The sequence below is a fragment of the Hetaerina americana genome, unplaced genomic scaffold, assembly GCF_022747635.1.
Source record: "Hetaerina americana unplaced genomic scaffold, ioHetAmer1.1.p SCAF_5, whole genome shotgun sequence".
Taxonomy (NCBI): domain Eukaryota; kingdom Metazoa; phylum Arthropoda; class Insecta; order Odonata; family Calopterygidae; genus Hetaerina; species Hetaerina americana.
This window is the reverse complement of record NW_027287095.1, coordinates 19,720,804-19,738,169: the sequence shown is the minus strand read 5'-3', so window position 1 is coordinate 19,738,169 and position 17,366 is coordinate 19,720,804. Positions and strand designations below refer to the sequence as shown.

Sequence of the window (17,366 nt, the reverse complement as noted above, 5' to 3'; positions counted from 1 at the left end):
AAGATTTTGAGTAAGATTATGTTATCAAAACGATTAAAAGCTTTGGATAAATCCAGGAATAGCTCCATGTGATGAGAGGTGTACAATTCTCATTTCAGCTTAATTATGTGTCTGAAAATTTCATAAGTTGCATTACAAAAACCTCCTCTATTTTGTTCAATTTATCTTCAGAAAATTGTCTCTGGTTTCTCTTGAAAATTCAGAAAACAAAAGCATTTGAATTGCATAAGGGAATTCTTTTCCTGAGAATTGGTTTACAAATGAAGTGCTTAGCTGCAGAAAGTCTGCCTCTGATGTGTCGTCAACATGGCCACTGGAAGCTGATGAAAAAATGGCCTAGTTAAATCCAATATAAAGTAATTACTCAGTATTTCATTCTGAAGCCTTTTTCATTTTTCAATCAAATGAATGTTTTTGTTCTGTGACTCATTCCATCATTTGGAAACCAGTCCACATTTGTGAGAGTGAAATAAGATGTTGTTTCGTGTAGTGAAAAATGAAAATTACTATTGCTGCATGTATAAAATTCATTGCTGTGTTGTTCAATGCAGTTGTGCCAGTCTTTGACGAGGTGGGCGACTCAAAGAGTTGGCTCAGGAAGCACTCACCTCTGTTCCAAATCAATCAATCACATTTATCTTTCAGTAGTCAGAATATCATTGTTAATTTTAGCAAAAATAAAGCCATATTATTTCAGTGTGTAGAGTTGTTTTAAAGGGTTTGGATTGAGGAAAAATTTTATATTCTTTTGTATATTTAACTCTGCCAATAATGTGATGTGACATGTTTTTCAGGGTCGAGTACAACAGTGCTGTTTCTAGAGAGCTGACCAAGTTGATGAAAATTCCCATTGATAGTTACAATGACCTACTGACTGTACTCAGGCTGGAGAATTACGCTGCCCTTTTGTCTCACTTTGATTATCGTGGTCGTAAAACACTCTCAGCTTATCTTGTGGCTAATGCCTTGGAAAATGAAACCCTAGTTACAGCCCATGATCAGGTATGTTCATAACACTGCATTGCCTTATATATAATTCCATGTCCAGTTGGTCCTAAAATTTTACCTTCTAGCTGATAAAAAAAATATTGCTCGACCAGGGAAACCTGGATAAGACCCAATTGAGGCTAAGCCATATTATCCCTGGTCATGCCAATAATTTTACAGGTGTCACAATAACCACATATGCAATTGAGAATTGATTTGGAGTTGGCTGGAGCCCAGAACCATACATAACTCTTTCAGTGCCTACCCAAGAAGTACAGTCACCTTCAGTGGGGTGTAAAATTTTGGATGTTTTGTTGTTTGGCATTCTTTGCTTTAGGAGGAACAACAAGTGATGTAGATAATACTGAATAGAATGGCTTGGGAAATACACTGGTGATGAGATTATGGGAAATTATTATGGAAAAGGTTATCATATTTTCTTGGATGCTCTAATGAGCTAGACACATTTCTGGTACTGTTTATAGAAGAAAGGAATTCCTACCTAAAGAACTTTGATTTGATAAAGAGATTTGCCATGGGAGAGAATGAATAGTCCTGCCCAGGCCCTATTCTTACTGTTGCTAATAGGGAGAAGTCACAACATGTACCAGTCACCTTATTCTCTACCAAATCCAAAGCAGAAAATAGTGAACATACCCTCAACCGTAGAGGTCAGAATAAAGAGATAGTGAAATCATTCATTATACAATCTTGTAATAATTTTTTGGGAGGGAATGGCACATCTGATTTGATGCTTTACACATATATTGATGAAAGACAGATTGTGAAATACTGGAAAAAATGGGCTTCGACATATTTTCACAGATTATTCTCAATAGTTATACAATTAAATAGAAAACCTTCCTTGGAATAAACCTATTTCTCATTTGCATCTTACCATTAGTACTGTTATAGACCTTGAAATTAAGGCTCCTTGAGAAAAAAAACCAAAGCTGAAAAATCAGATGAATTAGTGAGAAAAGGCAATGTGTGACTAAAAACATTTCATGTAAAAAAAGGTCTGATGTATGTGCAGAAAAAGAAATGTATTAAAGGAAGGAAAGGGAGAAAGAGCCCAAGTGAGGAGGGCCTTCATGGTGTATGCTTCAAAGAAAATACCATATTTGATGGCATATAAGACACGCTGGCATATAAGATGCGCCAGATGAACCCAAATGAACAAATAAAGTATGACATAATATATGGTATTATGGGCAATCATGTTATTCGGCAATTTGTCTTTTCTCTCTCCCAAAGGTTGATGCTGTACTGACGATGATATCCCCATTAATCGAAGACCAGAAAGATCAACCTGAATCAGATGAAGAAGACCCTGAAGACTTTGCTGAAGAACAAGCTCTACTTGGAAGGTATATATTTATCAGGTTTCTTCCCTTTTTATATGCTTGCAATGGTTGACCGTTGCTAGGAGTAGGTGCTTTCCACATCCACTCACTGATCAGCCTCCTACTTGGCAAAAATTGTATGCCTTTTGATTTTGCTTAGAAAACAGTTTATACAGCAGATATGAATTTACATTTAGTTTCATGTTTTTGTCTGTTTTTATTACTGTTAACATGCTGCCACAAGGAATTTGTATCACCAATTGAAGTATTTTTTTCATTGGATTGTAAGTGGTTGTTTTGCATGGCTGTGATACCCTGTTTTAATCTGTAATTGTAGCATATGAATTCAAATAGATAATGAAGAGAACCTGTGACTTTTTGTAGTTTTAAATGCCTTCACTTTTTTTTTCTATTGGATTCGCGGAAGGTAATGGTTCCTTGTTTACATTTTCAAAATTCATTTGTCAAGCTATGAGTGATTATGCATGCCAAAAAACACAGAAATGGCAGCAGAGAGAAATTTTGGATCTTAGCCAGCCGAAAAGATGATAAGGATTCTGCAAAGGTAGCCAAAGGAAAAACAAAAAGCTGTGCATAGTACATAAACACAACCTGTGGCATGGAATTGTAAAATGGCTGGAACTAAAAGAACTAAAAACTTGGTTATTAGACTACAGAAGATCAAGATTTTCAGTTTCCACAAAATGGCTATCCCGCAAGCAAGAATGATTACTACTGACAGAGACATCACTGATTGGACAGGAACAACATCATAGTGTTCCAGATTCATGAAGGGAAATGATTTGTGTATGAGGACTAAAACTAAAACAGCACAAAAGATGCCAACAGAATATGAAGACAAGATCATTGAGTTTCGTAAATTTGCCATTAATGCAAGAAAAAGGTAACATTTTCAACTTTCGCAAAAAGGAAACATGAATGAGGTCCCACTCAAGTTGGATTGTTAAAACTTGTGGGCATGAGAAAACACATTGCACATTCATGTTGCCTTGCTGTGCTAATGGAACAAAATTGTCTTTTGATTTTCAAGTGGTAAACCTTGGCCAAGGAAATACTTCTACAGGTGTGTTCGTGTATGTTCATCCCAAGGGCCAGGTGGATGAAAGGGGGTTGAAGTTATGGAGAGACAATCCGTGGTCTAGGCATCCTGAAACCTGCCTTGCTAGTGGGATGGGATCAGTTTAGCAGTCACCGAACAGAAGCTGTGAAAAATAAAATCAACCAATTGAAAAATCAAATAGCTGTAATCCCAGGTGGCCTTGTGAACTGGCTTCGACTGTTAGGTGCTTGAATCAACAAACCATTTAAAGGATTCATGGAGAACTAGAGCAGTTGGATCCAGGCTGCAGATTTAAAAGTGGCCCCTTGAGGAAGGAGAAAGAGGCTGGGCATATCAAAGACTTGTGAATGGGTCAAAACTTGATCTGTGAAATGTGAGACAGTTCAAAAATCATTTAAGAACTGTGTAGTTATTAACATACTTGGTGGCATAGAAGACGATTTGTTGTATGAAGGTATGATATCTGATGGATTGGCTTAAATTGATTCTTCTTTTAGATCTAGAGATGAATTTATGGGTTTTGAGATTGGGGATGAAAAGGCACCAAGCAATAATGTTTCCTAGTTACATTTGTATAGACATAAATCACTATTAAATTAGTACAATAAATCATTATGGAGAGATCCATGAAAAATGTGGACATTTTTTCTTAAAAACGTATGTAACGAAGGGGGTTTGTCTCATACACTGGTGCATCCTATAAGCTGGAAAATATGGTCCTGCATAATTCATTTCATTTAGTCTCCAAATTCATTAATAATTTATGTATAAATTAGTCCGGTGGGATAGAGCGTTAGGATACTAACCATAAGGCCCGTGTTCAATTCCCGAGCACACTTCTAGGCTTCCTCATGTTTACCCTAGCTGTTTTGATTTTTTTGGTACCATATCTTCCTGGGAAACCATAGGTGACACAGGGAGAAGAGCCCTGGTTGGAATGTTACTGCCATTTGGCTTATTACTAGGTGTACTCTAACTTCACCCAGCACATTAACCCTCAAGTTGATTACTGTGTTGTGTTATGCTGATAAAAATGGGGATGATGTACATTTTCTGTGGGTGTGATTGTATATTGTTCTATGTACTTGATATTATATAACTTTATTCCTTATTATTGTATGATACCATTATGATATTTTGTGATATTGGTCGTATTGATATAGTTAATTGACCATGTCATATACCTGGATATAGCTTTCCTGAGATTAATAAATATTATTTTTGTTATTGTATATTTATTTGTTGAGAAAACATTCCCAGCAGAAGCTAAATATTTGAATAATTTGATATATTGTGTATCGTTTTCATTGACTGTAGGGACTACATTATGCATGCTGGGTGTTATAATGGAAACGTAGATATAGATAGTGATTTTTTTTATACATTGTCTAAGTACATTGCTGGTAAACATGCGATGAAACTTATTTTTGATCAGTGGTGGGTAGGTTGCCAAGTGTGTTGTTTAATTTATTTTTTCTCTTTTGGTGTTACATTTGAAATTTTTCTTAGAAATCCATGTAAAGAGTTGACTGATTTTGTACATGAATGCCTATCTCTTGATTGCTTATTACAGATTTATTCACCTACTTCATTCTGACATCCCAGATCAGCAGTATCAAATACTCAACATTGCTCGAAAACATTTTGGTGCTGGAGGAAATCGTCGTTTGAAGCATACCTTGGCCCCAATTGTTTTCCAAGCATATCAACTTGCATTCAAGTATAAATTCCTGAAAGATGAGGTAATTTTTATTTATTATTTGTGGTATTATTTTCAGAATTATTTTCCACAAACCTAGAACTTAGTAAGTGTTGATAAATTGTTTTCACAATGCATCTCCTGGAGACAAATTCCATGCATCATTCTACTGAGGAGAGTGAGCATCTTGATTATCATGTGTGGTTGACCAAGTGCTTTGTCTGGAACTAAGATTATGGCATCTGGAGAGGGAAATTGCAACCCAAAACTAACGAAGGCATTCAGACCTAATTTCTTGTAAAGGTTAAAGCCTTACCAGGAAATTTTTTTGTTGGTGATTTTTTTAAAATTAGTAATTTAAGGCTTGTCTTTGTGTAACTTATTCATTGGAGAAAGGAAAATTGCCTTTGTTAATCCCACTAATGTTTTAATCTTACAACCCAGGTTTCAATGCATAGCATCATTTTCAGGTACATTTTCAAGCTTTACCTTGAAATATATTGGTTAATTTTTGTATATGGGGCAAAAGGAGGCATTTTGTGATTGGACAGGAGTAGGGTGGTGATCTTTTTGTTCCACGCCCTTATTTGTATATTCCTCTTCTTATCACCTCTGTTTTGAAGTGTTCATCTTGTCTCCTAATATGCTACTAAATTTTTTTCAATAATTCACCCCTGCTGAATTCTCCAAAATTCATTAATAATTTAAATCATATTATTTTAGTGTAGAATAGACTCGCTAACATCAGTTAGTAGTTATGAGACGAGCCAGAAAAGGTCAGTATTAATGAACTGATTCAAAAATGCTTAAAAATTATTCCAAATGGATTTTGAGAATTCCTCTTTTCCGAGCAACCTTTGTGCTTGGGTTGGAACTTTCATCAATCCTGAAAATATCCCAGATTTCAAAATTTAAAACCATAGGGCCATGATGGGGAATCTCTTTAAGTATGACCAGATACAATTTTTGTTTGTTTCCTAATTTTTGAAACGAAGTAAGATAAAACCATTTGTGAAACTATTGAATTTGAAATTTGGATAGCAATGATATGACTAGCATAAAGCAAACTATAAACTGAGTTATCAACTGAAGGTTGTTTTGATAGATGTTCACCAAATACTAAGCCCAATGGCATGTGAAATTCAAACATAGCACGGTAGCGGGGCCAGATCCTTTCCCTGTGCCACCTATTGTTTCCCAGGAAAGTTTGAATTAGTAAATTTTCCAAATGTAAGGAAAGTATTAATTTGAAAGCTATTATATGTACTTTTTGGATAAAGTAAACAAACAAAAATAGTGTATACTAACAAAATAAAATTTTCTTTTAACTGGGCGCATTCAGAAATGTTGTGTATTTGATAGTGTGGATGAAGAGCAAGTGACAGCTTCCAATGCCTTAAAAGATTTCCACAAGGCTTAGAAGAATTTCTTCTGTGTTGACTAGCAATCCTGATGGAAGCACACACATTCATTTTTCCTGCAGACGAAAATGCACACCCCACATTCCTCTTTTCTTCCAGCAACACATTATACGGAGAGCTTCTTTGCTCCGATTTCTTGGTTTCATTCTTGACAAATGGCTCACTTTCCAGCTGCACCTCGACTTTTGCGGTCAGAAGGCAATAGTCGCAAGGAGCCACCTCGGCCGCCTTTCATCCGTGATTTCCCCTCTGGGTCACGCCGACAGGATGCGACTTTACAGGATGATCATTTGCCCACAGTTTCTGTACTATGCTTGCCCTGTGTTTGCCATCAGGGAAAATGCTCTGGCATCTCCTTGAGACCATCCAAAATAAGGCTATTCAGGCGCCACTCCAAGTGAGTCAATTTATTCGAATGGCTGACGTACGAGCAGCGCATTAACTTCCGTCCGTCACCGAGTTTATTCGCTTGCAAGTCACATCATTTCAATCCTGCCTCGTCCCGTCTTGAAATCTGCTGTTACAAACCATCTGGACCTACAATTTTGGAGAGAAACACACTTATGCGCTGCCTAAAGATATTACTTGCCTACAAGTCTTTGCTATGTCTTTTAATTTTAATTTTATTCAGAGCATTAAGCCGCTTCAAGGCCCAAGGAGTTTCTTACATCGTCCTTCATGTTGTTTTTGTATCGTTTTATCCGCTTCATGGTTTTGCTACCACCCTCTTCCCCGTGCACTAGTGTAATTTCCTGCAAAGGTAAATGGGCATTCCATGCCTCCATTTCCTTTTCGTACCGCTCTATGCTCAGAGTGTGCTGGTGCGTTAGTCAATGAACATTTTGGTAATTCATTGTATTGCATCTTCATGAATGGCTTTGTGCATCCTGTAATTTTGTTTCTCCCATTTCAGGATGAACTCTGGGAGAAGAAATGTGATAAAATATTCCATTTTGTGCGGCAGACAATTATGGCATTGGTTAAGGCAGATTTGGCTGAACTTCCTTTACGACTCTTCCTTCAGGGAGCACTGGCTGCTGGGCAGATAGGTTTTGAAAACCATGAAACAGTTGCATATGATTTCATGTCTGAAGTGAGTATACTAGATTATATCTATACTAAGTGTGATAGAAGAGATAACTCTTGACTCATGGAACATTTTAAAATATTTAGAGTGAAATTAAAATGAAGTTAAAAATGTAGTAAAATGAAAGTAAAATGAAGTTAAAAATGAATTAAATTCCTAACTTTTAGAGATAAGCCTGAAAACTTATAAATTACATAATTAGAGGACTCTGGGAAGGTGGAGCCAGAGAGAGATCAACCATCTTGTCCTAGTTTTTCACTGATTTTAATTTTCATTTCTACTGTAATTTTTTATTTCTCTTACGACTGTCTTCTTCCTACTGTTTCTTCACGGGCATTTTTAAAACCATGCACAAAGTAGTATTATTTTTTGCTCAAAAAATCACGAATGATATGTCTGAACATGTGTGGTGTGAACAATGTGTGATCCCTAGAGACACCTAGATGCTTGCAGAATGAGTACCGAATACAAAGTAAAGCAGTGGGCACATAATCATTCCAGGAATTCCCCTCTCCCAATCACTCACTATGTGAAACTTTGCTCATTAAGCGAGTCATTTTTGGGTGAATATTTTTCTTGATTATGCAAATTACTTGTTATGCAAGGCTTTCGCTAAGCAAGGTTCCATTTTTTCCCCTTTTGGCATACATTCATAGCGAATTTGAATTGCCTATTAACTCATCTGTCCGTAGTATTGTATGCAAACGTACAACATCTCTTTTAATTAATTTAAAATTTACTAACCCACATTTAAGTAGAAAAGTATAACATTAGCCACTTTGTAGTTTTAACATGTTATAGGTTTCATACTCTTATGCTAAAATTTGAATAAATAGAGGTATTCCCCTCCATGGACTTTGACCTTGATGTTGTGTCGAAAATTACACATTCTAATGACCCATAGAGCTGCAGTGGCATGGGTAATGGTAATGGCTTCTTGTAGGGCCATCCATGATATAGGAAAATGTTTAAGAGGCCAAATTGTAGGTAGCTCATTCACCATTTGTTGCCATAGTTTTCAAATGATATTTCTGTTACAAGGAATGGTTAACATAAGACAATGACTGTCATGTATACAATTTTTATCAATTGCCCAACTTGTTTGTTGATGGCTAGTTCTTTCAAACGTGCTTCAAAACTCATTTTGAAATTTTCCATAACACACTTGTGGGGGTAATATAGTATTTTCATTTCCCCCTACTCATGTCCTACAATGGGCAGGGTCATTGGCAGTGGGTGTGATACCCTACTCCATACACCCTTGGTGTATTAGGAACAGGTGTGCCCCTCCACCACTCCCACTGAAGAAGGCACCACCAGTACTTTCCTTTGCTGCTCTAAACAAATTCTGGGAACTTCTTTCCTTGCAATAAAAATGCTAAGTGAAGAATATTAGTGCTTGCTTTTAGATGTTGTCAAATTCTTCCAAGTCTATTGGTTTATGTCCATGAAATGCTAAATATTCATTGGATTCCAAACTTCTGACTGCTGTGGGTGAAGTTTTCTCTGGTTCTCCACTGGGTCATGCTTTCGATAGACTTGTCCATTGAAACATCAGCCCCTGAATATCTGGCCCAGAGGAGAACCCGAGAAACTTGGCTGACCCTGATTATTTACCTTGAAAGCACCATATTAAGCTGAGCGAGTTGTGTATGTAGATGTTATACAGATGTGTGAGCAATGCTTTTTTCAATAATTTTTTGCTAAAAAGTTCTAAATTTGCACAAAACATTAGTAGTTCATCGAAAATAGTTAATTAACTGCATGAACAAAATGCAAGCACAGTATAAGTGAAAATGACATCTATATTAGCTGCAGTTTTGGGGTACCAAATTCCAGTTAGCTATGGAAAATCATGAAAAATTTTCGTGTGCTTGAGAAAATCAGCTTTATTTGGTAATGGCTACGTAATATTCGGTAATAATCTATGTAATATAGAGCATAATTTTTTAGAAGTGACCCTAATTGTTTGGTATCAACATAAATAGCTCTTGAATTCTGAAGTTTATGGTCTTATGTTTATGGGGAAGGCTGATGTAACATTTTAGAAATCATTATTCTGAGTGCAGCATAAAGAAGTGAAAGTGGAAAAAGTGGAGGTGTTGGTATGATGCCGCGATGTTGTCTTCACCGGATGCTGTAGATGTCTGTGTGATGCTGTGAATGTATGCACTAATATTTAAAAACTCTGGCAGGTATGGAGCAAAATGTATAAGATGGTTGATGGCTTGAAACAAATTGTGAAGCATCAAATAATTATCAAAGCCATTGAATAAAAAAAGACAGTCTTTTGTAAAAAGAAGTTGAGCTTTTAAATGGCAGAATGACCTTAATATCAATTGGTGGACAAAATGTTATTGTAAAGGTTTGAATTTTTTAAATCACTTGCTGAATAATTTGGTGAGTGAAATGTTTTTGATAATCAATACTTAGACAAAAAGCATACTTGTTTACGAGCAAGAAATATGGATTCCTACCTGTGCAAATCGAAAAATGGCAGTAAAATGCCTGCGGAATGATGAATTTTAGATAACTTTACATGTTTGGGTTGATCCCCTCCATTAAATATTACCTAAATGGCCTCTTTTGTTTATTGTTCTTAAATTTTCATCTTGTCAGATTGCACATTTCACGGCCATTGTTGTGTATGTCCCTGCTGATCAAGTACAGGTTCATGATGAAGTGTGAGAATTATGTGCAAGCCTCTTTGAGGTTTGCTTTTAGTTTTGTGATTATATGAATGTCTTATTGTGTATTATTATGTATGTCTTATTCACATGATGTGCTCATGAAATGTGGATAAATCGTCAATTCTCATTCAAGCAGGTATGTACTTCATAGTATACCATGAATCAGTTTTCATTCCTTTTGTCATCCCCAGGCCTTCTCACTCTATGAGGATGAAATTTCGGACAGCCGTGCACAGCTAGCGGCTATCACATTGGTTACAGGTGCATTTGAAGCGACAGCCTGCTTCTCTGAAGAGAACCATGAGCCTTTGCGCACACAGTGTGCCCTCGCGGCTTCTAAACTGCTGAAGAAACCCGACCAATGCCGAGGGGTGGCCGCATGTGCCCATCTCTTCTGGTCAGGCAAGAGTTTGGCAACAAGTGGGGGGGAGGTAGGTGTTGCTCTTGTCACTACCAGCTCTCTTCAGCGGCTGAATGAACTGTTGACTTTGGTCAAAGGTTTAAGAATAATTCGTCTCATAGAACACAAAAAATAGTAGATCATGCATTATTTGCCTCTATAATCTTTTTAATGCAGTCTCTCACTTTTTTATGATAGTACTTCTTGTACAAAACATTATTTAAGTTTACCATGTTTTTAATGATTATACTTGCTCATTGAATGTGTGCCTCTCTTCATGCTCTCCCCCATTTAGATATATAGGGATCAAAGTTCAGTGGTGAAAGAGAAAAAGGCTTGACTTTTCCACGACTTTGCTAGAAAAAAGGGAAAACAAGTAAATTGAGCAAAGGTGAATATTTGCAAAACGTACAACCCCAGAAAATGACATACATATCAGTAACCATGGTGTTAATGTGAATAAAATTTTATATTACCATTCTGGGGTTCATTGTGAAGTATATTTTATTGCTATACATATTCCATAATAATTATTCCAGTTTTTTTGTGGAAAAGGGTATGAATGGTGACATCTGAGGTGTTGGGGAGAGTAGGAAGCGGAGCATACAAGGATAGTGTGGAAAGTTTCCAACCCAACAATTAAACTAGATTTTATTTTCAAATTTATATTTACTTTTTCAACATAAGTCTCCTTTTAAGTTGATACTCTTTTTCCAGCAATGCTCTTAACTTTTTCAACTCTTCCAAATAGCAGTTGATGAAAACAAAACTGGCATTAACATATGCAATAACCTCCTCGTCCAATGAAAATCTCTATCCTCCAAGCTAAAGTTTAAGGTTAGGAAACTAGAGGGGTCACTGGGGGCCAAATCTGGTGAATATGTATGGTGAGTGGTCAACCAATCGGAAGTGCAATTCATGAATTTTAGCCTTGGAGACTGCCAAAACGTGAGCAAGTGCATTGTCCTGATGGAAAAGCACTTTCGTCTTCTTCAAATTCACAAACACACTCATTAATTTTTGTCGAAGATTGCTGCCATCTTCCTGTTGAGATTGGAAATTTTTCAGACAGTAGATCTATTGCCATTCAGTTTTGACTCCCATTAACTTGGAGTTTGTAATATTGTGATAAGGTATACTTCACACTTTCAGGCTTCACGTCGTGGAATCTTTTGATGTCCATATTAAAAGAGTTTGTAATTTTCCACAGACTTCAATTTTTTGGAAAGGAGGAATGGGCATGTAATTTCTTATTACAAAGTATTGTATTGGGATCCGCCAAGTGCCTTCAAATCTCAGTTAACTGTAGAGCCTTCATTTTCAATTCTGTAGGGAGGACATGCAGTATTTCTGGGACAAAGTTGTTATTATGTTTACTATCTAAGAGGTGTTTTGCAAAGAGGGAATTGGGGTTTTGCGTTTTGTGATACCTGGTGTGTTCTTGGACTTGTGTTTTGAAATTCCTCCCAGTTTGACGGACAAGATATGTGTTGCAATCATCGCATTTAAGTTAGTAGATACCTGATTTATTAAATGTATCCTATTTGTCTTTGCCATTAGCCAAGAGTTTGGAAAGAGTCAGGGGTGTGTAAAATACTGCTTTAAGTGTAGTTGGAAGGCAATTTGAGATTAGAAATATTTCCCCTGCTCAGCCCTCAACTTCTAAAGACTTCAATTGGTGTTCGATCCCTTTCCTAGGAGATATCTCCTATAAAATCTCAAGTCGCCATCCAACTACACTCAAAGCAGCCTTTTACACACTCATGACTACTGTGAAATAAAGTCTGTGGAAAATTATGAACTCTAATAATATGAGCATTATAATAAGAATTTAAACAGTTTACACATGCCATTTGGTCTTTTACTATATTGAATCTCTCTTGGGAGGACCTTCAGAAATTTCAAAAAGAAATAATTTCAATTACAAACCACAATATTTCAATTATATCTATTAATGCTAGATGGAAAACCTACTATAGGGTGATTTATAAGAGTGAGTTGCTTGCTTGCATTTGTTAATTTAGGACTTATTTGGTGGTAGTAACATTGGGATGTTTGGTTGTGATATGTGCTTTGCTTGTTCTTTCCAAAAAGTCGGACTAAATTTTCCAATGTCAAAAGTTCAGACTTTCTTTAAGGCACACAAACATATGGGCGGTATTTGGATCGTACTTGTTCAAAACCAAATTGGCCAAAATGGATCTTATTAGGCTATTCTCCCCCAAATACTTATTCCTCTTCTGATTTTATGTTATGAATTAATTAATTGATTCCTCAAATTATCTGTTTCCAGCCTGTGTGATCAGCACTAATAACAGAAAATCAGAACATAATTAACTGTAATAAATTGTAGGAGAAAAGTGTTACCTTGAGCAAAATTGTTTCATTCCAAAGACGTTTAGGTGGAACCTTCATTTCAATAAAATATTCTTGCACAGCCATATTTTACCAAAAAAATTACAAAGATAAAGAAAATCAAAGTGAAGTTCAGCCCTGAAAGAAGAGAGAGAGGGACTCTGGTATTTAGTAATGGAACATGAGGTCAAATGGGCTGGGATAGTGGGCCTAGCCCTCCAGTGCTACTCCTCATTTGTCTTTCCCATGCCCTACCTTGACTCTAGTTCAAAATATTTTCTTCTCATCATAAAGAATGTTTAATATATATTTTATTCTCTGGTGCCAAGTCCATTTTAATGTTAAAATTAGTAATTTGAGTGCTTAGGTAGGTACCTTGGGGTCCTGTCTTTGGGAATGGCTCTCTTAACCCCAAGCTTGGTGATTGTCTTGACTCCAGAAATTAATGGAAAACCACAGACAGCAAAGGGGAGGGAGCTGCCCCCCCCCATTCAGTTCCTGAAAGTGAGGATTTCAGACGTGGAAGGACTTAATAGATGGGGGTCTTCTCTCAACTATTGCACACACCGAGTCGAAGGGAATTATAATAAAACTCCTCAGATTGGAAGTGATTTACATTCCAGGGCAACATCATCTTTTCAGCTGGGGTGCATCAATGTGCACCTTATTTGAAAGAATGAGTGCAGCAGTGGAGTATTTCACTGCATAAATTTGAGCGTGGTCTTATGGTGCAACATCCCTCGAAATAGTTAGTCTTCTAATCCAATTTTTTGATGGGAAAGATATACTCTTTGTAAATTTGAAAATTTTAATTGCAGCTTCTCAGTGAATATACTATGCATGCATAATGTAAATCTTTTTCTGTCGCATTTTAGCTTATCATTCTTTTCATTTTTCCTGTTTTCCCCATCCTGCTCTTCCAATGAAATCAGATGCGTGATGGGAAGCGGGTGTTGGAGTGTTTGAAAAAGGGGGGGAGGATAGCCAGTCAGTGTATGGACCCATCCGTCCAGGTGCAACTATTTGTGGAGCTTCTCAACCACTATATCTATTTCTATGAGAAAGGAAACGATCAGGTATGTGAACAATTTGTAAAGATGAAAAAAGGTCGTGTTGCATGTAATGCAGTGCAATCCAATTTTTCTTTCTTTATGCAAGTTATGGTTTATTGTATGTATTGTTATGCCACAATAACTGTAACCACATATTTTTATGACTCCAGGAAGAGAAATCCTTTGATTGTAAACTAACCTGCAATTTATGTGCATCTGACCATAATTTTGCATCTGTAATTCACATTTTTATCACTGAAATTTTTTACTGAAGTAGGATGCATGCTATACGCGAGGACAAACCTACTATATGGCAAATTTCAATGTGCTCCTTCTAGTGAGTTTTTCTTGACGATGTTGCAAAATTATCGTCAGGCTTTTCTGACACACTATATTTTGAGATGACATCATATATCATCAATCTTGGGTACCCAAAGAACCAAATAATTTCCATTGCCGAGAGACAAGTGCTTGTACTTTCAATAATCGCAGCTCTTTGATTATATGCCGCACTTGTTCTTAGTGTTGCGACTGCTTTGAGGTTATGACTGTTAAGGGCATACGTCAAGTGTATTTGGAAGCCAATGGTGACCTCAACATGTGGTATAAAATGGTGGGAATTTCAAATTGAATTTTATCCTGCTGCACCCTGTATATAATGTCACAAGGAATGAAATACCACTGTGAAACATTATAAGGTGGAGTATACTTTTTCTTATAATTAATAACAAGACTAATTACTTAATGACTGTGTAAAATGTATCAAAATTAATAAAATACCAATATGAAAAATAATAATTGATAAATAATTCTTCTTGACTTATCTTATAGAATTAGAATTCACTGAGCTGCACTGTAGCATATGATAACTGTTAGCTCTTATTTGTGGTATTATTACTTATCACTGCATTGATCTTTTAAATTAATAATTATCAAAAGCATGTGGTAAAAATATTCTGGTTTTATTCTCTGTGTAGGTGTTTTGGTAAAAAAGAAGAATCCTGTTAATTGTGAAATTTTAACATTTGGTATAATTAGAATAATGATCATGATCATTTGCTAGATTACACAAATTCTCATTCTTCAATATCAATAATTCATCTCCATATATTGGAATTGTTAAATATTAGAAGTGGGGAGTGGTCATTTTGACTTAATGGAGTTTGTCATTTAATCTCCAGACTATCTCAATAGAGGTTTTTGGTATTTCACAAATTTTAATGTATTTTAATTTTGAATTCATTCAATTTTTTTACACTTTTTCTGTGGTTTATTAGTTTCTAAAATATTTGCTGACATACTGAAAAACAACTGAGTGGTCATTTTGATTGCTACCATAAAGTTCCACCAAATCATTCTTTGTATTAATTCTATTTTAATAAAAAGTCTTTGTTTTCATTTTATTAGTTGTTTAGTGAATAATATGGTCAATGAAAATGTGATATCTAGCAAGCTTGTATAAGGTATAACTAAATTTATTTTAAAATGCATAATAATGGTGAGCAATGAATGACATTGATAGAGTGAATTAGGTGTTAGGATGCAACAAAATGATTATAGAAAACTCCAAAACCCACTAAATTGAAAAAATAAAATTCTTTCTTTTGAAAATGAATTTTTAGTGAAATAATGTTGATTTGCAAAATAGCATTGTAGTTACTTCAAAAAATTTTCTTTTTGTGTGATCATTTTTGTGTCTGTGGACTCAAACAGCTTGGCTGTGTGCAGGTACCATATGGGGAGCTGATGCCCCTTTTAACCCTCTGCCATCAAAAAATTAACCGTTGCATCTCTGCCTAAAGTGACGGAATGTTTAAATGGGGACAAATTCTGTCAAGGTGGGGGAAGTGGATGCAGGGCAGATTGCGTGTGGAGGGGAGAATGTTTGAAGAGTGAGGGAGGTGGAGGTGGTAAAAGTTTCAGATTTTTGAATGAATGGAGGCAGAGAGTTTATGGAGTTAAAAATTGATCTTTAACTCGACAAACTTGTTTGGCAGGATGTGGCCGTGTTTAGTCTGTGATTAAATCAAAAATCTACCAGGAATAGTAGATTACTGTAGAGAATACTAGCAATAGTAGGGAAGTATTGTCAAATACAAATGAACCATCTTGCAATATTCTTTCATTTTAGGTTACTGTTGGAATGCTGAACCAGCTGATTGCACGAATAAGGGAGCAGCTTCCAAATCTAGAAGCTGGTGATGAAACTGAGCAGATAAATAAGCATTTTAGTAACACTTTGGATCACTTGCGATCACGAATGGAATATCCCGAGGCTGACGAAGAGGGCATCTCTTATGAAGGTCTGGTATTGTGAGGGATTAGTAGTCTAGTAGGATAAGCTGAAGGTGTGTTTTAGATGGCGTATTGAATCATGTCACTTGGAATACAGTATGTACATACTCCCTTAATGCATATGAAGTGTACATGGTTGTGTTGCTGGGCTACCATTTGTATGGGTGTCAGTTCAACTGCCTTCATTTGAAATGCGTGAGGAGAACCCCTGAGCATGATTGTCAATGTAAGGATGCATGCTTTGGATGATGGGGATATAATGCAGGAAAAAGGAAATGAAATCCTCCTCTTGCTGTTGTTCCTAGCCACTGGACTTATTATTGTCATCATAAATTATTTTAGTGAAATTATTGAGTCGGCTGGTGTAAAAATATTTCAGTTTGTGTGTAAAAACATTTAATTTCAGGGAAATTTTAAGAAGTAAAAGTTAACATTTTTAAATTCACCTTAATGCATCATTTGTTGTTTCCTAACATCCAAAATAATCATTGACATAAGAAGAATTTTGTGAAGTAGGATGGGGATAACGACCCTTGTTTTTTTATTGTTATCATTTACTGATACATTATTTTATATTGTAGCATTTATTGATGAGTTGTCTTAGATACTGCCATACATGTTTGCTGCCATAGAAATGTGGCTGCTGATTTGTGGTACGGCCTGGAGTGTGAGGTGTTCATCATGGTGTAAACTTGTTAAATTTAAACTAGAAATCAGAATATTATTTTTATGGTATTTTTTGATAAATGAATATGGTGAGATGAAAGCATTCTTTATTTGGTTTACTCATAACCAACATTCTTATAAACTTCCAGTGTAAAAATAGATTTGTAAAATGTTTACATATTATATATTGTATAAATATCATGTATAAAGTTTGATAATTTCATTGTGAATTTTATCAGTGTTCATGTACATTGTATACTTTTGTGTTTATAAATATTTGAACTGTT

General features: G+C 35.8%; 1 protein-coding gene across 1 annotated transcript in view; it reads left to right on the top strand.

Annotated features, from left to right (window-relative positions):
* Vps35 (Vacuolar protein sorting 35) overlaps nt 1–17,366 on the top strand; it is a 30,228-nt gene extending 12,862 nt beyond the window's left edge. The window contains exons 9-15 of the mRNA XM_071592290.1: nt 795–1,002; nt 2,245–2,357; nt 4,988–5,156; nt 7,448–7,627; nt 10,503–10,742; nt 13,999–14,142; nt 16,250–17,366. Coding sequence (XP_071448391.1) covers nt 795–1,002; nt 2,245–2,357; nt 4,988–5,156; nt 7,448–7,627; nt 10,503–10,742; nt 13,999–14,142; nt 16,250–16,435 — 1,240 coding nt within the window. The 3' untranslated portion in view covers nt 16,436–17,366. The remainder of the gene's footprint in view (nt 1–794; nt 1,003–2,244; nt 2,358–4,987; nt 5,157–7,447; nt 7,628–10,502; nt 10,743–13,998; nt 14,143–16,249) is intronic.